Source organism: Pseudoliparis swirei, chromosome 8 (assembly GCF_029220125.1).
Source record: "Pseudoliparis swirei isolate HS2019 ecotype Mariana Trench chromosome 8, NWPU_hadal_v1, whole genome shotgun sequence".
Classification (NCBI taxonomy): domain Eukaryota; kingdom Metazoa; phylum Chordata; class Actinopteri; order Perciformes; family Liparidae; genus Pseudoliparis; species Pseudoliparis swirei.
In genome coordinates, this window is record NC_079395.1 from 1968646 (window position 1) to 1980122 (window position 11477).

Genomic DNA, 11477 nt, shown 5'->3' on the forward strand with positions numbered 1-11477 from the left:
TGGTATAAGATTATACATTTTTATGTGCGTTACAAATACATCATGTACAAGGGCTCGAATCCAATAAATATGATCAGAATCATATATATATATATATAGATACACAAACCCTTTAATTTGATCAATACAATGTTTCTCAAGTGGATTTTCAAAAAAATGAAAGCGAGAGAGAGACTATGATTCAGAGAGAGAGAGAGAGACACAGACAGACAGAGGGAGAGAGAGAGAAAGAGGGAGAGATGTACCGGCCTAACCACCGTTCTGTTACACAAGCACCAAGAACACTGCAAAGGAGCTGAAGCTGTGTGTGTGTGTGTGTATGTGTGCAAGTTGCTCCCCTTCTGCCTGCATCAGGGTGCCCTTGAGCAAGGTATTTAATTGCAGCGTGGAAGCTTTTCCGCTTTAGAGGAGAGGAAAAAATTGCAGGCTAATTTATCCATTTAAAATAAAATAAAAACTGCAATGAATATCCACTTCATTAAATCCTGTACGAAGTGGAGCCGGTTGTTTATGTCGTTTCCGTCCGAGGGTCCTCAGTGGGAGGAGTTAGCATCGAAGTAACCCTGCAGTGAGTTCAGATTCTACCCGGCAACACGTGATATAATAAAACGTATTAACGAGGAATAAAAAGGGTCAGATTTACAGACCTCTGTGTGCGGAGGACGACGAATTAATGTAGAGATGACATGTTTTCAAAAGGTGTGACGGTGTAAACAAAACATACAGACGTCAACTCAACTTCCTGACACACACACACAAACACACACACACACAGCAGGTCATCAAAGAAATTAGGAAGTGCTTCCTCCAATCGATCATCCTGTTGAGTCGTTGGAGGCCTGATGGGAGTCTGCAGGGGGTTATCGACTGTGACTATCAATGTGTGTGTGGGGGGGATGGGGGGGCTTCAGAGAGGGGGGGGGGTAACTCTCCAGCAGTTGTTTGGGGTTGCTTCCAGCCTCATGAAGCCTTTAATGGACGTTTCTAAAGACTTGGCCCCTGGAAACAGACGCTCAGGTTCCAGCGTGACGCCGCAGATCGACCCTGAAGGACGTCGAGGGGAATCAGGAAGTACGAGGTGGATGCTTTTTCGGTTAGACATTGAATGCACCATTTGAAGCTCGTTGAACCTGGATTAGGATTGTTCTGATCAAGAGCCGTGTTGCTCTGCCGACACATCGATGATCTTCTTCTGCGAGGCGTCGGTGTGATCCGGGCTCACCGGGTTGCAATTGGCAATGTCTTTTTTGTATTTAATGGCTCCAGATATTTTAAATATCTCTTCATCCACTCCAACAGCACCAGAGATTAAAGCGTGTTTCCACAGGACGGGAGCGAAGAGGAGTCGGGGTTCGGCATCTGAGGCTCCTCCTACTTCTACCAAGTCTTCTACTACTGCAACTTCTACTTCGTCTTCTACTTCTATGTCTAGTATTTCTACTCCGTCTTCTACGTCTAGTATTTCTACTACTTTTATTACGTCTTCTAGTTCTACTACTTCGTCAACTATTTCTACCAAGTCTTCTACTACTTTGTCTTCTACGTCTAGTATTTCTACGATGTCTACTTCTACTACTTCTCAGTCTTCTACATCTACTCTGTATTCTATTACTTCGTCTCCCAAGTCTTCTACTTCTATGTCTAGTATTTCTACTAAGTCTTCTACTTCTACTACGTCTTCTCCGTCTAGTATGTCTTCTACTTCTATGTCTAGTATTTCTACTAACTCTTTTACTTCTTCTACTTCGTCTACCATTTCTACTACGTCTTCTACTTCTACTACATATACATTATATTCTTTTCAGGATATTACGCTGCAGAAAAGGAAATGGCGCCGGTTCTGACTCCCTCGAGCTTCGGAGGTCTACGCGCGGACGCCCGGTGGAACATCAATCCGTCGCCGTGTAGCCAATCAGAGAGCCCGAATAATCACTTCCTGTACCGTAATGTCACAAGAAGGTTGTCGTGGAGCTCGTAAACCTTTCACTCCGAGAACAGTCGTCATTCTTCTGGCTTCGCCTGGCGGCGGGAGGCCTGATCCACTCTGAGTGAACTCGAGCGCAGCAGACGGTTCATTAACACGTCAACAGAAGACAAATCAACACGGCATCAAACATTATGACAAACAACAGTATCCACATCTTAACAAGCGACCACAAAGCAATACTTTTTACGTTTCCAGGATAGAAAAAAACAAAAACACCCAAACAAGACTTTGGCCTCTTCGTATTTGTCGGAATGTTTTCGACGTGTTTACTTTGGGACGAACGAGTTCGACCGCTCTGAGCTGTTCCCCCCCGCCGGGAGGGAAGGGAGGAACTCTCACTTTGTTTGAAAGGCTTTCAGATGACCTCTGACGACGCTTCACACCGAGTTACGTCACCGAGATCAGAGAGAAGTGGACAAGAGGAACAGAAAACCTGCTGCGGCTGGAGGGTCAGAGGACTCTCTTTTGTCAATGCGCTAAGAACAGCGTGAGGATGGGTATTTTGCACAGAAAAGTGTAAATATATATATTTCTTTTTTTTTTAAAGGATGATGGAGAAGAATGAGCTGCACCTTGCCTCCTTCATAGTGGACAGCAGGCATGGTTTATAACTCACCTGGTTGTTAAGCAGAAAAAAGGAGTAAAACAAATTTATACTTGTATTTAACTGCCTCTACTTACTACTCTGTGAAATGTAAGCATTGATGAAGGCAGATCACCTTGTAAAATAGTGACCGTGTCAGCGGCTCACACCACGTCCTCAAACTGTTGTTTTTATGAACAACACTTACCTCTTTATTATCTCTGCACTCTCCTTTTTTATGTTGATCACCTGTTCCTGTACTTAATACTGTATATACTTTGACCACACTATGTACAGTGTGTTTTTGTACAGTGTTTTTTTTATATATTTGTTATATTTCTATTATTACTGTTATTATTATTATTACCTGCGGAAGGTTATGCTATGATCGGCGTGTATTTATTTATTTATATATTTATTTGTATGCATGTTACTTGCATAACACAAAGTGTATTAAACCGAATGAAATTTGGTGGGACAATTGGTTATCATCCGGGGACCATTTGATTAGATTTTGGGATCGATCGGTTCAAAGGTCAAGGTCATGAAAAGGTCAAAATCTTCTTTTTACCATAGGACGGTACATTTATATCCAATTGGCATGCAACTAATGCCAAAATGTTCATAATTCAATGTCCAATCTTGTGAAATGCGAAGGTATGCGCTCTACCGAGTGCCCGTTCTAGTTCTTATAGTGTGTTTGTTTTTGTACCTCTGTTGACTCGGAGAGCCCTGCAAAAATAATTCCTATGTGTCTGGACCGTTGGTCTCGGGACAGATGGCAAATAAAAAACATTGAGCCTTGAAGAGGTCGACTGACCTCAGCCAATCTCTATGGAATTAAACCCTCAGAAAGAAGACAGGAGAACTGAGACGTGGGAATAGGAACACGCCGTGATCCTCAGCTCCTCCGGCTTCACGACTTATTATTGGTCCTCACAGTGAATGCGGACGCCACTTTAAAAAGAAACCGTCCTCATTGCTCGCATGTTGAAAGTCCGGCGCCTTTCAAAGCAGCCGTTCTGTAAAGGTGGTCTGGTAGAAGACGATGTCGTGCGTGGCGTTACCTGGAGCTGTTCGGTGGAGCTGCCGCTCAGCTCGTCCCCCGACTCGGAGTCGTTGGTGCGCCTCTCCTCGCCGGCCGAGTCGCAGCGGTGGGCGCGGTCGTCCACGTCCAGCGGCGCTCGCTCCAAGTCCGGGGACCGCGCCCGGGCGTGCGGCAGGGTGCCGGACCCCCCTTTGTGAGGGGGCGGGGCCGCCCCGGCGCGGACGAGGATGTCCGCCAGCGCTCGGTCGTGGTCGGCGGTGGGACTGGCGGGCGGCGGCTGGCGGGGGTTGCTGTCCCTGCGGGGGGCGGGGGGGGGGCTGGGGTGACCCGAGGACGACCGGCGGGCCTCGTGTTGGTGGAGGTTCTCCGTGGACCGGCCGTGGAGACCCAGGTCCAGGCTGGTGGGCTTGACCCAGAGGACGTCGGCGGCGGCGTGATGATGGAGGGCTTTGGGCGGCGGCATGAGGGCTTTGCGCACCTCGCGGACGTACTGCGCCGGCACGTAGAAGGCCTTGGCGCCCTCCTCCTTCCTCACCTGCCACCAGTCGCCGTTGGACTTCTTCACCAGCATGTAGCACTCCCCCTGCTGGATGGTGATGGTGCGGTCCTTGGCCTTGTACTCGTAGTCGTACTCCACCTCGATGTAGACGTCGCCCGGGGCGATGGGCAGCTCCGCCATGGCGCCTCGCGACCGTCCACCAGCTCAGGAGGACGCTCACCACATGGTGGAGCTGGAGGAGGAAACACATTGACATGTCGTGTTCCTCAGGCGTGATGTCATCAACACTTTGAAGAGGCGTTGCCTTCACATTCAACCGGTGACTCGTTGAAGAGCGGAACAGACGGATAGAATTGGTAGATTTTCATCATATAGTCCATCCCTTGAATATTTGGTACCTGATATATCCTCTACGTCTGAATGCTTTGCCTCTCGTATTATATCATTTATATCTCTTATTTTTGTTGTCCTTTACTTACAGGGTTCTTACACATTTTGACCAGTGGATTCCCAGGACTTTTCCAGGACTTTAAACCAAATGTCCAGGACCAAACTGAAATCTCGGTAAAACTTGAACAATTTAGAGAATTTTGCATTTAAAAAATGAGAATTCCAAAGCATACAGTTTACCTTAAATAAAACAAATGAATGAGACAATAGTTTGATTAAAAGAATAAACATTTCTATTCATGTTTATTCCTTTAAACACATATATAAATGTGTATTCTTTATGTGCAAATCCATCTGTTCATATTAATGATTTCAAACTCGGCGTAAATGAACATGTGAATATAACAACATTTACATGACTTTTACGATTTAATTTTTTTCCCGTGACTTTTCCAGGCCTGGAAATGACCATTTTAAAATGCCATGACTTTTCCAGGTTTTCCATGAGCGTACGAACCCCGTACTTATGCTGCGAGTGAATTACGTGAAACAATGGGAGTGTTCAGAAAGGTTGTAAATGTAATGTAAAAAGTTAAATAACTGGACAGATTAGTCAAATCACACACATCGTTACCTCATGCAGTCACGTGTCTCACACACACACACACACACACACACACACACACGGTTGCAACACGAGGTGGAGCCCAGCACACCCTGAGCAAGCTGTGCTTAGAAGAGCATTTTAAAAGTTATTTTAAAAATGCTCATAACTCAACCGGCGGCGGCACCAAGACGCCCGTAACGGAGTCGCCGTCTTCTCCACAGGGAGAACTTCAAGGGTTGAACTTGAGTTTCATAATAATAATACAGTGAGGCCCTTGTGACACACGGGGCCCCGGGCCCTCGGCAGGGACATCCTTCCACATTGGTAAAAGGGGACATTCCTTTCTCTGTTGAGCTCTGAGGGCTCAGAGTATCTCTCCTGTGCCTCGCTCTGATTGGGCGAGCTCGGCGGTGAGTCGGAGTCACAGCGTCGCCACGACAACCCTCCGCCCGGCTCCGCAGACCCTCACGCGACCCGTTGGGCTTCACGGATCCAGAGCCGGTTATGGAGAAACATTGCGGAGCAGCGAAACTCACTTTTATGGCCAGACTTTGATCTTTATGGCTTTACGGCCCTTTAAGACGACATCATGACACTAAGTTCACCCACTCATACGCTGAGGGGAGGAGCCACTCTATTGTCATTGCACAGAGAACCATCCTTAGTTATTCATTAAGGATATTATTATTAAGGAGCAGTGGGCTGCAGTGAGGCGCCCGGGGAGTTCAGTGCCTTGCTCATGGACACTTTGACTTCAAGCGGGGATCGAACCGACGACCTTGGGGTTGCAGGACGACCCCCTGACCCCACTGAGCTGCAGCCGCCCATCGGTCCTGACCAACATTCACCCTGTCGTCACAGCTGTGGCAGAATGTTTGGGGTCAAGGGTCTTGCCCAAGGGCACATGGCAGCTGGCGGGGCAGGGAATCGACCCGCCGATCGCGTGGGTCCATGTTTAGGGGCGTCGCCCCGAGGGGTCGTCGTCTTTTAAAACGTTCATTCCTGAGGCCAAAGTGTCCGTGTCACTGCGGTTACACTTTCCTCATTACACGTGTTGTTTTAATAGCGAGGACTTTCACACGCCTCGAGGAAACGGGAGAACAAAGCGCTGCCCGTTGTCCGAGAAGTTAGAAACACATGTGGTGTGTTGGGCAAACTGTGGCCTTCTTCAAGGATTCTAATATCCACAAAAGGCATCCAGAACAAAATATACCAGGTTCTAATTAATGTCCACCAGCAACAACCCAGACAGTTACATCAAAACCGCCGTAAACTGCTGCAAACCGAAGTAAACTACAGCAAACCCCCATAAACCGCAGTAAACCGCCGTTAACCGAAATAAACCGCCATAAACCGGCGCAAACTGCTGCAAACCGCCATAAACCGAAGTAAACCGCAGTAGACTACCATTAACCGCCGTAAACCAACCTTCCCAACGCCGAGGAGGGATCGCGATGAACTGGGAACTCGTCTCTCAGATTCGCGGACGACTTTATTCCCTTTGCACGAATGAGAACTTAAAAACCCAGACTGTGATTCTGACGGTTAAATCCGGAGTGCGGCACCTCTCGGCGCCTCGGCCCACGACGCCCACGCGGCCGACTGGGCGCCGAACCAACCGCGCAACAAATAACCTCGGTTGCCAAGTCGCCGTCAGTCAGGGAGATGGACAGAATCCCGACGGCTCTATTTGGGGAGCAGCTTCACGGTTTATTGGGCCTGGAGGAGCGAGCAGCTAACGTGGGGCGGGAGCCGACATCCAACAGGAAACGCCTCGCCCTCGTCTCTGTACCTCTAGCAGCAGTTTAATAAACATCTGTGTGTGATTACAGGCCCGGATTAACCCTGGTATTATCACTGCAGGGATTACATCATCCTGGATTACCTCGCCGGGCCAACGGGACGCATCCATTGGTCCGTTGGCCAAAACGAAACCGAACCCCGGCCTCCGAAGCCAATTCACAGCCAACAGTATCAACACACAGCGGGCGAGTAAATACAAATAAATAAACTGGACTCGTGCAGCGCTGGGCGGCGGGTTCAGACATGCTGACCCGTGGATGTCCAGGACCTTTCTAGAACTTTAAACAGAATTTCTAGAACCAAACATTTTGTGAAACCTGAAATCTCCGTGTACGCACGAGTATATACCTTAGAAATGACACAAATGAATGACAATAGTTTGATTAAAACAATAAATATGTATAGAGATGTTTATTCTTTTAAATCAAACTGCGTAAATGAACGTAACAAATTGAGACGCCCACAGATGAAGAGTCTGCGGTCAGCCCAGAGTCACGTTGGTCCTCCAGTTCTGAGTGAAATAACTGAGCGACTTTCTCCACCTTCAACAGCGAAGTGTCCGTCGTCAGCGGCTCTGAACTGGAGGTAGAACTCGTCACTAGAAAAGCTGGGACACTTTGGGACAGGCAACAAGTCAACTGCCTTCTTTGAGCAACATTTCCCCTTCACTTAATCCGGATTTAGGCTTTTGGGGAAATCACAAACCAGTCTGACAGCTGGGAAAAAACTAATCTCATGCAACGTACAAACTCTAAAAAGCAACAATTAAATTGAAGACAGCAGAAATCAGACAAAATCAGAGGGAGCGCCTTCATTCAATGCGATGGCAATGAGGTTAGCTGGGGGGGGGGGGGGGGTTAGTGTTCACGGATGTAACCCTCCTGCTATCAACTTGGACCGTCTCTAAATATATGACATCTTTTTTTTGCTTCATATTTCATGACTTCCGAATTTAAAGGGAACAACTGGACAACCATGAAATGAACCTGACGTGATCCATGTCCTGGACACGACTCGGACCCATCGGTGTTCTTTGAGGTAGATTCTATGAGAGATATTAACATTTTACACTCATTTGTTTTGGTTGTTTTTGGATGATTTATTAACTTTAAACTCTTCTCAATGTGTCCTTGCTGCAGGGCTCAACTGGACCCGACCAGAACACGCGTTACTATTTAAACGGCTATTTAGCTCAACCAACAAACAAACTACCCGACACTTTAACTGGTCAGCACTGCACTCATCATGCTAAGTTATTATGCCTCGTATTACTTACTGTCATTGTTTTTATGACTTACTTTTAATAGTATGCATCACTTAGTTTGAATGTGCTGTAGCTTCGCATTGTGTGCATTTTGTGTTGTTCTTACCACACATACTGTTGTAGTGCATCTTATCCTGTACCGTTTGTGATTGTTTTATGTTTATTATGGTCTGTCAAAGGACTACAGATGATAATTAGCTGTGTCGCTACAATCTTGTACAGAGCATCAAATGGTGGCATTTATGTTTTAACCATGGTCCCTTTTGAATAAAGATGATAATAATAATAATAATAATAATAATATTCATAATTTTCTGGAGGTTTAAATTGTTGGGTTTGAATTGGCCCCCAGGATATAAGATGTTATTTCATTTGAAGGAAAGAGGGTTAAGCCTAAACAAATCCATCTTCATCCCACAAGGTTTAGACAGACATCAAATGAAAAGAAATCCATCAGCGTGTCTCACGAGAGAAAGAGAAGGTCTTTTCTGGGATTGTGGGTCAACCCGAAACCTTTTGAAAAACAGGGAAATCTGAAGTCACAATTCGTATCAGCTGTGACTAGCGGAGAGCGTCGAGAACCGCTCTGCGACCTTCACACCAGGCCACACCAAATATAGGTCCACGTCGGCCTTGACACCGCCTGGAAACTAGCACAGGCTGTCCCACTTAGGCCCGACTCAAATCCCCAAGGTCCCCTGCAAAACCACGATCTGCCACGCAGCTGCAGCTCCCTGCATGTGGGCGAACGGAGTCGAATAAGAAGTGGCCGTGTCTGGAGCCGGTAGGTCACCGTCATAGTGGGGGGGGGGAGACGAACTGTATTCAACGTGACATCAGGTCTCATATCTACAGGTAAATAAACCAAGAGGTGGCATCACAACAACGTGAAAGAAGACGATCAGATCGTTCTCATCTAGGTTCATTTAGAGTTGCATCTGACAATATTCTGGATTTCCCTTTTCAAAGCTCATGGTAGGAAGAAATCTATTTATTTATTTTACAACAAAAAAAGAATAAGAAATCAAGACATTTAATTCACAACTACGTGAGGGAGAATACACACGATGCTGGGATTCATTGCCATTCAGAATTTAGAGTTGCAACTCACAATATATGGTGATATTTTGCTTATTTTAATTTACAACTAAAACAAATTCACAATAACAAAAAGCACTAAATGCTCAATGTGTGGTGTATTTTGCCTGATATATGGGAACTACTATTTATAACAACTATGATAACTTTATAAATGTTTGCTTTACGGTTTTCTATTAATGGACAGTAAATATGACCCAGGTTTATTTTGTGACACAAACTACTTTTTATTTATATTCTCACACTAAATGTGAAGCTATGCCGCTACCGGCTAGCGGATTAAAGCCAAGCAGAAATAGGTAATAAAGTTATCCTTTATTAAAATAAAGTATATGCCCATAACATGCAGAACATTTTACATCTCGGTTGTTTAGCCTGGACTGAAAATATTAAAAACAAAATTCATAGTTTTAGGGGGGATTATTAGCCGGACTACTTCTTGGCCAGGATATATATTATATATATATATATATACACACATATATACACACATATCTATATATATTATATACACATATATATATATATATATAAATGTTAATCTTTTTATTTGTTGTACTTGGAAATAACTGAAAATATATATTAATATTATTTTCCACTTTTACCAAGTGGAAAATAATATTAATATATATATTCAGAAATATAACCTATTTCCAGTTCATAAATGCTTAAGTTTCCCCTGACATTTATTACAATACACTGTATGTATAATTCAAGTATTCATAATTTAGAGTTGCAACTCTCAATATATGGTGATATTCTTCTTATTGCTTATTTTAATTTACAACTAAAAACAACAACAAAAATCACAATAACAAAAAGCACTAGTTGCCTGATACATGGGCTCTACTGTGATTTATATACTCATTTCCAAAACCACCCAAAAAGTTAAATCGACTGAATGTCCATGAGTTGTTTCCCACGCTGGTTGTTCTTCGGGCCACAATGGCGCCCTGTCACCTGCCAGGTGGCTGACAGCTCCTCTGGCTGCTGACAGCCGACGGCCATCGCGGAGCTTTATGGACACAACGAATGTAAAACGACGTGAAACCCGAGGGCGCGAGCGAGTTATATGGAGGTTTTAAAGACACACCTTAGCTAGTATTCCTGCGGGGGATTACTTCAACGTACAGTTCCTGGTGTTCGCGCAGTTTCCTCTCAACTTAAAATACAGATAAAAGTACTTTTATTCACTTTCTAGGGGAATGTAAAAGTCTCGTATTCACGTTCCGGGGTGTTAGATTGATAGTTGTATTCACGTTCCGGGATCTTAACTTGGTTTACAGGGAGCTAGCGTTGGCTAACTAGCTTAATTAGCTCACTTGCTCAACATTCCTCGGTGTCCCAAAACACCCGCACCTTCACGTACCTTCTTCGACAGGCGCGAGACACTCCGCGGAGCGGAGAGGAGAGGGGGTGGGGCGGGGGGCAATTCAATAAACTCCAAAAATGCGCCCGTGTGTGATTTAGAGATACAATCCCCCGTTAACTTTCCCCGTCGACCGGCCGCCGTGTCCGCCGCGCCGCTGCTCGTCCGGTGCCCGTGCGTCCTGCTCCTTCTCCCGGCCGGCGTTAATCCGCAGCAGCGCTCGCTCCCGTGGCCCCGCGGCAACTTTGGCAACTACCTTTGGAGCAAAGATCGTCTATTGTGACAGGCGCGTCACTCTTGACTCACGTATAAAGGCCCGTTTGCGTGCGTGTAAACTTTGCCGTTACAAAAGCACGATCGGACTTCAATATTTTAAACGAGATTATTTTAATGTTTCTAACTCTATTATATACTCGTAAAAACAGTTAGTGGCGGTCATTTAGCTGTTTTTTTTAAGAAGCGTTTTCATTAGTTTATTAAAAAGTGTCTCCATATTCGGAGTGGGTCTCCGTGCAGAGTGAGAGCTCTTGTCTAATGTTGTACTCCATGGGACAAGCCGTCAAGTTTTTACGGTACGCCAACAGGAAATCAGCGCCACCCACTGGTTAAACACTGGAACTGCTATTTATAACAACTATAACTTTATAAATGTTTGCTTTACGGTTTTCTATTAATGGACAGTAAATATTACCCAGGTTTATTTTGTGACACAAATACTTTTTTTATATTCTCACACTAAATGTGAAGCGATGCCGCTATCGGCTAGCGGATTTAGCAAAGCAGAAATATGTAATACAATTATCCTTCTATCCAAAAATAAAGTATTTGC

The 11477-nt window shown here is 45.2% G+C and overlaps 1 protein-coding gene across 7 annotated transcripts in view; it reads right to left on the bottom strand.

Moving 5' to 3' along the window:
* LOC130198197 (rho GTPase-activating protein 12-like) overlaps window positions 1-10739 on the bottom strand; it is a 46139-nt gene extending 35400 nt beyond the window's left edge. For all 7 annotated transcript variants that reach the window (XM_056421345.1, XM_056421343.1, XM_056421342.1 and 4 more), the window contains exons 1-2: window positions 10649-10739; window positions 3638-4349 (exon numbers count right to left, since the gene is read on the bottom strand). In XM_056421345.1, the coding sequence (XP_056277320.1) occupies window positions 3638-4297 (660 nt within the window). In that variant the 5' untranslated portion in view covers window positions 4298-4349; window positions 10649-10739. The remainder of the gene's footprint in view (window positions 1-3637; window positions 4350-10648) is intronic.
* Between the last annotated feature and the right edge of the window lie 738 nt (window positions 10740-11477).